Source organism: Camelina sativa, chromosome 4 (assembly GCF_000633955.1).
Source record: "Camelina sativa cultivar DH55 chromosome 4, Cs, whole genome shotgun sequence".
Classification (NCBI taxonomy): Eukaryota; Viridiplantae; Streptophyta; class Magnoliopsida; order Brassicales; family Brassicaceae; genus Camelina; species Camelina sativa.
Window position 1 is genome coordinate 2,647,581 of NC_025688.1, and position 12,483 is coordinate 2,660,063.

At 35.2% G+C, this 12,483-nt stretch overlaps 1 protein-coding gene across 5 annotated transcripts; it reads left to right on the forward strand.

Annotated features, from left to right (window-relative positions):
* LOC104779632 (agamous-like MADS-box protein AGL30) lies at positions 7-2,718 on the forward strand. 5 transcript variants are annotated; one of them, XM_019244466.1, is made up of 12 exons: positions 7-102; positions 377-583; positions 663-722; positions 811-829; positions 924-988; positions 1,107-1,122; positions 1,209-1,270; positions 1,355-1,451; positions 1,529-1,603; positions 1,685-1,797; positions 1,885-2,299; positions 2,425-2,718. In XM_019244466.1, the coding sequence occupies exons 2-12, from the start codon at positions 399-401 to the stop codon at positions 2,440-2,442; spliced, it is 1,125 nt and encodes a 374-aa protein (XP_019100011.1). In that variant the 5' UTR covers positions 7-102; positions 377-398; the 3' UTR covers positions 2,443-2,718. The 5 variants fall into 5 exon arrangements, with proteins under 5 accessions (XP_019100011.1, XP_010502311.1, XP_019100012.1 ...); XM_010504009.1 differs by having other exon boundaries at positions 398-583; XM_019244467.1 differs by having other exon boundaries at positions 398-583; positions 666-722.

Below are 12,483 nucleotides of genomic sequence, written 5' to 3' on the forward strand. Positions count from 1 at the left end.
TTTTTTTTTTTTTTTTTTTTTTTTTGTTTACAAGAGAAGAGGTCCTTTTTAAGATCTCGCTCAGGGTTAGTATCAGCTTGGCGTATTAATTTGCCTCTTTAGGTAAGTTTCCTTTTTTTCTTCTTCTTCTTAACCCAACAACAGATTACACGTTAAGGGTTTCTCTGTCTTAGAAAGATCGGATTTTTATTGAAACCCAAAAACAAAGTGATGGAATTGAAATCATGATCTGGTTTATATCAATAAGGTTTCAGATTCTGGAAACGTTTATGTCAATGATTCAATTAAAGTTTTGATTTTTGTGGTGTTGGATTGATGTTTTGTGAGGAAGAAGAAGAAGAGGGATTTTGATTATTTTGGTTTTGGTTTTAATTAGTTGGGAAATTAATAACAACAGGATGGGAAGGGTAAAATTGAAGATAAAGAAGTTAGAGAACCCAAATGGACGCCAATCTACATTTGCTAAAAGGAAAACTGGGATCTTGAAAAAGGCTAATGAGCTTTCCATTCTTTGTGACATTGATATTGTTCTTCTTATGTTCTCTCCTACTGGGAAGGCTGCGTTATGTTGCGGTACACGAAGGTATATCTTATGTCCATCTCTATGAGAGACTGTGTTGTGTTGTCTGATTGTTAATTGCTTTGTGGTTTTTTTTATTCAGTAGTATGGAAGAGGTGATTGCTAAGTTTTCTCAAGTTACACCGCAGGAAAGAACCAAAAGGTTTGGTGTTTAAATCTTCAGATTCTTATCGATGTGTTTTTGTTTGTTGTCTTGCTTAACTCATTGGTTGCGATTCTTTTGACAACAGGAAGTTCGAGAGTCTTGAAGTAAGTTTTTTTCCCACACAATCAAATGAAGTCTTGTTTATAATGCCTGTTCTTGAGAATCCCTGATTCAAATGTTTCTCTTTCGAAAGCTCAGAACTTGAAGAAAACTTTCCAAAAGTTGGATCACGATGTAAATATACGCGAATTTATAGCCTCGAGGTATGTAAAGGAAACAGTTTTTAACAAAATCTTTTGCAAGAAACTTCATAATCTCTATATGAATATTAACTTCTTTTTTTGTCTTCTCTCTTGTTTGTTTTTGGTTCTCTGGTTTCAGTAATTCAACAATAGAGGTATTCATTTTGAGACTCTCTTTCCATTTCTCATGTCTATCACATTTGCCAAAGCCTAAAACTATACAAAACGGCGTTGTATTTAGGACTTGAGTGCTCAAGCAAGGATTCTGCAAGCTCGGATTTCTGAAATACATGGAAGATTAAGGTAATGATCTTTCTGAAGATGATGATTCTATGTTTTCTTGATGTCTATGCTCTGTTTCATACTTGTTTGTATCATGTTCTGCAGTTATTGGACCGAACCTGATAAGGTTAATAACGTTGAACACTTGGGACAACTCGAAATTTCTATTAGGCAATCCATTGACCAACTGCGTGCACATAAGGTATTATCTCTTGTTTGAAAATTTTCCATTTTCTCTTCATCGTCAAAACTCAAACTTCAAAACTATTTGGTTGATAGGAACATTTTGGGCAGCAGCAACAAGCAATGCAAATAGATAACGCAAACTTTGTTAAAGATTGGTCAACATGCTCGGTAATTTACTCAGAATGATTCTTCTTTAGAGATCTCATTTGAAACACAATCAAACTGTATACCCGGCTTTGCAACTTTCAGATGCAAGATGGGATTCAGATTCCTCTAGAACAGCAGCTTCAGTCTATGTCTTGGATTCTTAATAGCAACACCACCAACATTGTCACCGAGGAACACAATCCAATCCCGCAGAGGTTAGTGAAAACTCTCGCTGAGAGACATTTTTCTTCTTCCAGTTTGAATCCATATCTTAAAACTAAATCTCTGTCTATCCTCAAAAGGGAAGTCGAGTGCTCAGCGAGTTCTTCGTTCGGGAGCTATCCAGGCTACTTTGGAACAGGGAAGTCTCCTGAAATTACAATTTCGGGTCAAGAAACAAGCTTTCTTGATGAACTAAACACCGGACAGCTGAAACCGCAACCAAGCTCACATCAGCAGTTCACTAATACAAATATCACACCATACAATCCCAATCTGCATAATGATATGAATCATCAACCAACGTTGCCTCTTCCTCCTCCTCCCCCACAGGTTTATATTCCAATGAATCAGAGAGAGTATCATATGAATGGATTTTTTGAAGCACCACCACCTGGCTCTTCTGCTTACAACAACACCAACCAAAGCAGGTTTGGTTCTAGCAGCAGCTCCTTGCCTTGCTCACTCTCAATGTTCGACGAATACTTGTTCTCCCAGGTAATCAAAATCAAAACTTTTTGTTCATGTCTCTTACAGATGCATCAAAATCTGAACTTTCTCAGAGATTCAGGATGGGTTTATGCTTTTTAAAGTGATTTGACATTTGTTCTTCTTTCTTACAGATGCAGCAACCGAACTGAGAGAGATGTGATGAATGATGATGATAAAAAAAAAACACACATCATTGAAGAAACTCACCAATTTTTTGTTTCAGAAAACAGCAAGAAAACAAGAAACTCTTGCAGATTTCTGAATCGGTTCCAAGAAGAAGAACCAGTGGTAATTCTGGTTAGATTTGCAACCAAACCACACACAATACGTTATTTCAATATCTTCAAAATAGATGTTCTGTGTTTACTTTATTCTTTTCTATACATAATTTCTCAACCGTTATGAGAGGTTTTTGAGGTTTTCCATTTTTTTCTTTTCTCCGGCGATAAAAAGTTAGTGTCTTCTGGTTAGGCTGTCAAAGTAACGCCATGACAGCCAAAAAGATGAGGAACTCTCTCTCCTTCCCTTCCTACAAACTCTAGCTGTATCTATGTTTCTTTTTTCATTCAATTGTAAAACAAACTAAACAGTGTTTATTAAATTTTCTTGTCTGTCAAAGTACTCTGGTTTATTAAGTGGTTATACAAAGAGTTTACAAGAAGCCTTGTTTATGAGGTAGGGGGACTACATTTGATGATTTTTCCAGGACTCTTTGGAGGAGGTCGTAAAACCATTTTGAATCACCAAGAGCATCAACACAGTCAGTATCTTGTAGACTTTCACATTTGCTGATAGCATTTGATAAGGAGTGAGATAAAATTCTTTCGGCTTATCCTCTGTAACAGAGCAACGCAGGCTCTCTAATCTTCTAACAACTTCAATGTGATCATGCAGGATGATCTCACAATGATCCTCAAACTTCTATTTATAAACGATCACACTTAGCTTTCTTCTTAACTTCTTCATGTGCCAGCTCAGCAACATCCAATTATTCTTCTCTTCACTCTTCTCTTCTATTTATCAACGTTCAACTTTTCTTCTATTGCAGTCTTCTCTTCTACGCTCGTACCAGCAGCTTCTCGAAATGTTTTAGGGACTTTGAGAAGTAATGGTGTATCATATCATTATTGGGCTGAGATTCCCATTTCTCAACCATCTTTATTGCGTCCAACCCATGCATATTAGAGTCCAGCATTGCTGCATTGGTATGTTAACTCTCTCTGGGACAGATAGACCACCCAATGAAAGGAAGGAGATTCAGATTCAAGGCAGTTTTGTCCTTGCCACTTGTAAAGACTTTTGTGAGAATATGATCTATTTGCGTGCAAGGTCGTTTTGCATTCACCATTCATAATTTTTTAGTTTGTAGTAGCCTGGTTTTGCATTCACCCAAACTTACCACAGACCAACAAACCGTTCATATGAATAGAACAAACTTGGTTCGCAGTTTTATCTAATTACTAGATTAGGGATATAAGAAAAATATGTGAAATTTTAAGTTGTATTCAAAATATTAATTTTATTTCATTTGACTTTTTTTTTCAAACTGGATTTACACACTCCATCTTGCAATACAATTTCTTTGTATATTATTATATGATAATATAATTAGATTTTAATTCTATGCACTCAATCCCAATGAATAACATTTATAATTTTCATATCAAAAAAATGTGAATTGTATCAAATTTATACCTTACTTAATATTTTATAAAAAAATAAAAATTAATAAAACATAATTCTCAAAAAAAAAAACTGAAAACTAATTTTTCTCATATTTGAAAATGTTTCATATTTTGTAATCTCATAAGTAATAGTTTTACTACTTGTCCAACATTATCATAAACTAATTATAAATTCAAAGACGTTATTATGGAAAAGTTATTTGTTTATGTAATGGTGAGTAACTCTTTGTCCAAAAAAATGTAAAGGTGAGTATCTACGATCCTTTTTCATTTAGGATTAATAATTGACAGTATAATTTATTTAATTATGGTAGTATAGTAATTAATGTATAATTTTCTTAATTATTTTCTTATAATAGTAATTTAAAATTAGAATTAGTGTTATTTTTTATATACATATATGAACGATCTTTTTATATTTATTAAATTGTTAAAAAATTTAATTTCTTATAATTACAAATATGTTTAAACAAAGTTTTTGTATAACACTTGACAAAATCTTTAATTGTTAAATTGACACTTGTCACGATCACATGAGTTATTAACTTTGAAAATCAAGGTTTATATAATAACATTATATTGAATATGCTATCAAATCATTCACCGATTGAAAAGCTTAAGAAAATTATATTAATTTCTTATTTTGATTATCTTATTTTTCGACATTATGTTAATCACTCATTTTAACATATTGAACCTTTTCATACTTTCATCACTTTTCTGTATAAATTTCTATTTACTATATGATTATAATAAATAATAATTGCAAGTATTTTCCTTATTAATTGCATATATTTTCCTATTGAAATTAGTAATTCAATAGATAATTTTCCTATTAGAATTAGTAGTATAATAGATTACTTTTGGTTTTATATACTTTCAAAAATATTAATTGTAATCCTTCTATTCTTAGGATTTTTTAATTTTCCTATAATTATTAAATAAATTTTCTTCTCACACATGCCAAAATATTATCGATATACTTGACACATGTCACTATTATATTAATTACTAATTTTGAAAACTAAGATTTATATAATAAGATTGGTATTTATCAATAATACTATTTTTAATAAAATTCATAATCTGTCTGGCATTTCTTCTCAACTTCTAATATCATGTTAAGTCAATAATACCAAATAATACATTGTTGGACAAAATTGATAATCAAATTTTTTTTTGGCAAGGTTGGAAGAGGGATCAGATTGTGCATGTATATAATTTTACGTTAATATGTATGTTATCTGATATATTTAATAATTTATAATATAAATATCATGTGATATACAAAGTATATTAGCATGGTAATATAAATATTATGATATATTTACTCTTGGCACACAATTATTATACGATATGTAACTTGTTTACTTTTGTATATAGTATAATAAATGACTTAACATAATAAATATGAATTTATCACACAAATTATAAAATTATCATGATATTATGTGACTTAACATGATATATTTATAAATTTATTGATATATATATATGTATATATATATATATTTTTTTTGTTTTGTTATCATGTTAACAAAATAAATAATTATCTAATTTACAATATTTTTATCCATATATTTTATGAACAATACTTTTAGAATCATACAAAAACTGAACAGTATGTTGTTGATGATGATTATAAGAATCTTAGGTTTAAAAAAGTGTATCGTCCAGCAAATCAAAACGCAAAAGAAGATTTTAAACAGTTTTTGCTTCTTACTGGATTCCAGACTAACTGCAAAGGCTAAATGTTCAGGGAAGCACAGGATTCTAGGGGATGTAGGAAAGGAGATGGTTACATCAGAATAGCTAGGTGTTTTTGTCCCCAAAAAAATGAATAGGTAGGGGTGACAACCTGATCACTGATTTCATTGACATGAAAAATGTATCAATTGAGGTAATTGTGGTATTTTAAAATGATTATTGTGATTTTGAGATAAATTATGGTGTTTTTTGGATGATTATATTGATTTTGAAAGAGTAAAGTTTGAGATTTCCTTTCTAACTTGAGTGTCCATTGCATTTGGTGATATATAACATAAACTTGTAGGGTTTTTTTTTTTTTTTTTTTTGTAAAATAATACATTTTCAAAACTTAATCAGATTTTTAGTAAATTTACTATTTACAATTATACCTAAAAAGTTTTTTTAAATAAATTTATATTGACTAGTATTTTAGTTATTAGATTCGAGGGGTAATATGATAAAGAAAAATATATATTTACTTTCAATGATATATTTGTAAATAAAATAATTTGTTGAAGGTGAAAATAGTTTCATTTGAAAAACTGAATTTCAATGGCGACGCTTCTCTCTGAGGGCGATCCTTTGTGCAATTTCCAGTTCTATCAAAATTTATCTTCTCCTAATCGGATTTTTGTTCCGATTGAATTTTGTGGTCTAAAGACTGTAATTTTCTTTGGTTTCTCTCTGCCTGAACGGTTATATGGCAGTTTCCCGTGTCCGTTTATCTCGTTAGATAATCGCTTGGGGAAACCGCCATGGCCCAAACTATATAAACCTGCCTTTCCCGGCATTTCTTCTCTCACGATTCTGTTTACGACCACTCTTCACATGTTCTATCCTTCTACCATCCAAACAATGAGTGATTATATCAGAAAATCTCTCCAAGATTTGGATTTGGGCATCACTGATGCACCGGTCCTGTTGCCTCCTCAATTCATTGTAAAGGCAGTGACTGCTAACCGCTATTCATTGGTGATTCAAACGGTGAACCCTCGCAAGCAGAATCTGAGGGTTTTGATTGGTCATATGCCCAAGATTTGGGGATTCGAGGGTACTGTTGTTGGAAGAATTTTGGGGCCTAGAAAAGTTTTATTTATGTTCCAATCGGAGGAATCGCCCAACATGGTGTTACATTATGGGCCTTGGTCTTTCAATGAATGGATGATGTCGGTTCATCGTTGGCATCCACATATTATTGATGAGACGTTGAAGATAATCCCATTCTAGGTTCAAATCCGTGGAATTCCACTTCTCTATCTCTCCAATGACATGGCCAGGTATGTGGGTGATCAATTAGGACCAGTTGACACTGTTGATTTTGATGAAAATGCTCATATGGTGGAGTTTGTAAGGGTTAGCCATGGTATAAGTCTTATTTATAGAGTCTTTTTGGTATTTTTAGAGTCTTTATAGGATTTAGGATGGATGGGAGCTTAATTTAGCTAAATAGGAGGATTTGGAGTATAATCAAGCATTGAGGCTGAAGCTGCGAAGTTAGGAGACAAGTTCAAGAGTAAGCATCGGTCGATGCAGCCATAGTGTCGATCGATGCAGAGCCACAAGAAGAATCGGAAGTTTTCCCACAAGTTTTGAATATTTACAAAACTGCCCCAAAGTTTCCATATTTGCATCATTAGTCCCTGGCCGTGTTTTAGGAATATATATAGGATTTTTATGGTCATTGTTTAGACCTAAGCTTTATTTTTCCCTGCAACTTTTGAGAGAAGACCCTGAGAGATTTTAGAGAGTTTTTGGAGAGAAGAATCAAGACTCCTTCCAGAGAAGATTCAAAACTCCTTTTCCACTTCTTTTAATCTCTTAATGATATCTATTTTATTCATGATTTGTGTTTCATTGATCATGTCTGAGTAGATCTCTTGTTAGATTTAGGGTTTTCAAAGGAATTCATGAATTGTTAGGATATCAGATTGTTAGGTTAATATCTATAGAATTCTTCATCTAGATTGGTTTATTGTGTATTCTAGAGTAGCGAGAGCAACCTAGAATCTGATCTTAGGTTAATTGATAGACATGAGAGTGTTATTAATTTCCTGAAATAATCTTAGATGAGCAAAATACCTATTTACAGAGAGATTTGATTTAGGGATTTTGTGAACTTATCAAACCTGAATTTAATGCTAGTTTAATCATTAGGATTTGCAAAGAGATTTGGAATTCTAGTTTTTAGACTTAGATAATTTTCGCAGCGAGAGCTGGTTAATTTTACCTTTGTGATTTGAGTTCTAGAATTGTTCTTAATAAATCCTAACAATTATTTTATCTGATTTTTATGAACTTCCTGAGAATTTCCCTGAACATATCTTCTCTTTTATTGAATTAACTCTTCTTTTTATTGCTTTTCTTGCTCTTTTGATCTTTTAATACAATTTATTTCTGTTTAGCTTAATTAAAAGATTAATAAATCTATTGTGTGATCTAGAGTCCTTGTGGATATGTTCCCTAAATACTACAATTGATCTCTTAATTTGAGAGAGTAGCTCTAGGGTAAATTTGAGCATATCAAATTTTGGTGCCGTTGCCGGGGACTCTTTTGATTCACCATTAGATTAAAGTTTTGATTTTGTCTAGATTTTTATTTTTCTGTTTTACTCACACGCTTTTATTTCTCTTCTCTTGTGTGTTTCAAGCATATGCCTAAACCCAACACCAGGAAAAATCAAATAGGTCCTACCCTGAATCTTACTAACCAAGAGTTAGGAAGACTAGAGCGTGACAACAAGAAAGCAGCCAAATCTACAAAGATGGTCAACCCAATCATATTGAGACCAGATGCGGCTGGAGTTTTGAGGGATCAAGAGGGTCATGTGCGCAACGAACAAGGCCAAAAACTTGATGCTGAAGGATGGGTCATTCAGGAGGAACTCGTCGCTGTGGATGCGAATGCACATTGCGTCGATCGACGAAACGATGGCATCAATCGACGCAACCAAGAAGGCATCGACCGACGCAACCTTGGCGTCGATCGATGCAATGCCAGAGCCGATGTAGAGAATGTTCAGAGGCGACAGGATGACAATGGAGAGCTTGTCAAAACTCTTGCGGACTTCAACAGACCAGACTTGTTCTATGAGAACCGCTCCGCAATTGTCCTTCCTCCCTTCCTAAGGAATGATTTTGAGCTGAAGCCTGCCTACTTCGCTCTTGTTGGACAAAGGCCATTCCAAAACTTGCCGCATGAGAAGCCTCTGGACCATATTGAGCACTTTGAGGATATAGTCACCAGCATCAAGGCTAATGGAGTTACAGAGGACTATCTCTATTGCAAGCTCTTCCCCTACTCTCTTGCTGGAGAAGCTTCTCATTGGCTAAGACAACTCAAACCGGGATCTCTGACAACCTAGCATGACATCAAGGTGGCATTCTTGAACTACTTCTATGATGATGTGATGTCTGATGAGCTTAGGATTAAGCTCTCCACCTTTAGAAAAGGACCTGCTGAATCTTACAAAGCTGCTTGGGTAAGGTTCAAAGCATACCAGAGAGATTGTCCGCATCATGGGTTCTCAGAGGTGCAGCTGAGTAGTATCTTCTTCAGTGGTATTGATTGGAAGTATCAGATGGCTTTGGATGCTGCTAGTGATGGGAACGTCAAGACAAGGTACCCAAATGAGGCTGAAAAGTTGATAGAGAGGCTAGCATCAAGCAACAGTACCAAGAATGCAGACTTAGAGCAGAAAAGAGCAAATGAAGGGTATGATTCAAACCAGTTTGCTACAGTGAATGCCAAGTTGGATACAATTCATAACCTTCTTGTTGGAAAGAAGTCAGTCAATTTTGATGAAGATATTGAGATTTTTGAGCCAGAGCCGTAAAATGTAGAAGAAGATGTCAACTTTGTGTATGGGAATCAAGGCCAAAGGTTTGGAAATCAGCAAGGCAATAGGTCTTTCAGTGGAAACAACCAGCGCAACAATTATCAGTCTAATTCTACAGGCTTTATTCCTAAGCAAGATTATCAGAAATAGTAGCAGAGCAGTGGTTACATCAGAACCTATGGCAACTCCTCTTACCAATCTCCTCCTCCTAAGACAACTGAAAGTAGGATGGAAACAATGCTTGAGCAGATTCTTCAAGGACAGGAGCAGTTGACAGTGACATTCAATGGTAAGATTGAACAATGTCTATACTGAGCTTACTGGCAAGTTTGATGCATTAAACACTCATGTTAAGAAGCTGGAGAATCAAGTGATTCAGACTGTTGGGTCTGTTAAAAGACAAGAGGAACTTCTTTCTAGAAGAACAGAGACGGATCCAAGGCATGCTTGCAATGCAATTCTGGTCAATGAAAGAGAAAACCATAATACGACAAAAGTAGAACCAGCATCGATCGATGCCATCACAATGCATCGACCGATGCAGTCACCATCCATCGAGGAAAACAGATTACAGAACGAGAGCATCGATCGATGCTCCATCAGTATCGATCGACAACCCCCACGAACAGCTCCGGTTTCTCTTCTAGTTCCATAAATCGATTCAGAAAAAGCTTATAAGCCTAAGGTTCCTTTTTCTAAGCCTAGGAGGTCTAAGCAGGAGCTTGAGGAAGCTAGATGCAAAACTATGATGGACAAGGTAATGATTGAGATGTCTTTAATTGATGCTGTCAAGTTTTCTCCTGGGATTAAGCGGTATGTGAAGCGGATGGTCACCAATGGTTTGAGTCTTGAGGAAGGAGCTTTGCTAACCAAGGATGTCAGCTCAATTCTGTTGAAGCAGCCTCCACAGAGAAAGAAAGAAAAGAAGCAGAAATTGGTTGTTTCTAAGGAAGTGAGTGCAGTAATTCAGTGCAGGACTGCTGAGAAGTTACCAGATCCTGCAAGTTTCGTACTTGATTGCTCTATCTCTACAGAACGGTTTGCTCATTCACTCTGTGATCTCGGTTCTAGTATAAACTTGATGCCACATTTTGTTGCTGTGAGACTTGGGATGACGGATTTCAAGCCAACTATGATCTCTCTTATCTTAGCTGATCGGTCCAGAAGGATTTCAGAAGGTGTCTTAGAGGATATTCCAATCAAGATTGGAGATTGCATGATTCCCACTGACTTTGTGGTGTTGAAGTATGACAAAGAGCCTAGTGATCCTCTCATCTTAGGACGCCCTTTCTTGGCTACAGCTGGTGCCATCATTGATGTTAAGAAGGGACACATAGCCTTGAATGTAGAAGATTTGGTTATGAACTTTGAGATGGACAAGCTGAGAAGGGTTTCCACTATTGATGGTCAGACATTTTCTGTGGAGATTGTTTCTGATGACAATCCGATCATAGAGCTTCATGGAGACATTACTGCTGGGTATGTCAAAGAGTTGGAGATTGTTGAGAAAGTGAGTAAGCAAGCTGTTAAGCTTGAAGATTGGAGTGGAGATAATCTAATCTGTACTAGAGACCATGATGAGGTTCTGATCCATGACAAGTCGCTGGTAGATGATGTTTTTGTAATGGAAACACGGATAGCTGAGGAAAGTTGCAAAATCGTTGAAGAAACACGAGTTACAGGCTCAACATCGATCGATGCAGTTGTTGCATCAATCGACACACCTTCACAAGAATGTCCGGACTTGTCCAAAACCGAAGATACACGAGTTGATTTCTTAGCTGCAAGTCCTAGACCAGTTGTAAAGCTAAAATCTCACCATTCCACAGTCAAGAACCCACAAGTAAGGCCAAGGTATGCATTTTCTTCACCCAAACGTTCTCCATTCATAAATAAGCATTTCAAAGGTACAAAAACTGTTTTCGAGTTAACCAAGCCACGAGATTATCGTATAGCGCTTGTTTCTTCTGTTGATAATTTTGCATGGCATAAGAGAAAGCCACCCATACCTCAATCTCGTCCTGGTCCGGTTCCTCATGCACCTATTGCCTATACACCACCTTGGATGAAGAGGACATTCTCTCGGACACATTCATTACCATGTTCCGATCTACCGGATGCTTGAGATCTGACACATTCAAGCTAATGACTGAAAACAAGCGCTTAGTGGGAGGCAACCCACTCATAGGTTTTTCTTTTCCACTTTGAGTCATTTTTATTCTTGCTTTGAGTCAGTTTGAATTTGTATTGAATTATGAACTTTTATCTATCATGTTGTGTTTAATCTTGTGTTTAAGTGATTCTTAGCAGTGCTAATATCCCAAGAATGAGAGAAAAACACAAATTAATCGCAGCTAACTCAGGAGCAATGTTCGAACACTCTGCATCTGCAGAGTGCATCGACCGACACATCATCAGCATTGGTCGACACAGAACATCCGGATTGGTAACACGATTTTGTTCACAATTTCAATACTTATTCGATTTTGTTTATTTTTCTTCGCCAATCTCTTACTTGATAACACTGGGGACAATGTTGTTTAAGTCTGGGGGAGGCAGTTACTAACTACATTTTTGTTTTTGAGTGTAAAAAAAAATGGTTTTATTGAGTCAAAATTTTGTTGGAAACTATGATCTTTCTTTTTAGTGTACTGCATTGGTTGATTAATGCTGCAGATTGAATCCACAATCCGACTAATGACAAATACAATGGCTGACCAGTAAACCAGAAACATCCAAATTTCCAATAGAATCCTAAAAGCCTGAGATAATTTATGTACTTTTCTTTTTACCTCATCAAGGAGATTGATGTTCATAGAGCTTGACTCCTTGTTCATACCTGACAAGTAAGATTTCAAAAGAAAAAATTGGTACTCCTCTCCTTTATTTAAAGTTTGAAATATTTTTCCTGAGAACTTTG

Excerpts from the sequence above, each read along its gene's own strand:
- LOC104779632 (XM_019244466.1), top strand. The coding sequence starts at position 399 with ATGGGAAGGGTAAAATTGAAGATAAAGAAGTTAGAGAACCCAAATGGA. Across the intron at positions 1,271-1,354 it reads GAAATACATGGAAGATTAAG|TTATTGGACCGAACCTGATA; the intron begins GTAATGATCTTT and ends CATGTTCTGCAG. Across the intron at positions 1,452-1,528 it reads ACCAACTGCGTGCACATAAG|GAACATTTTGGGCAGCAGCA; the intron begins GTATTATCTCTT and ends TTTGGTTGATAG.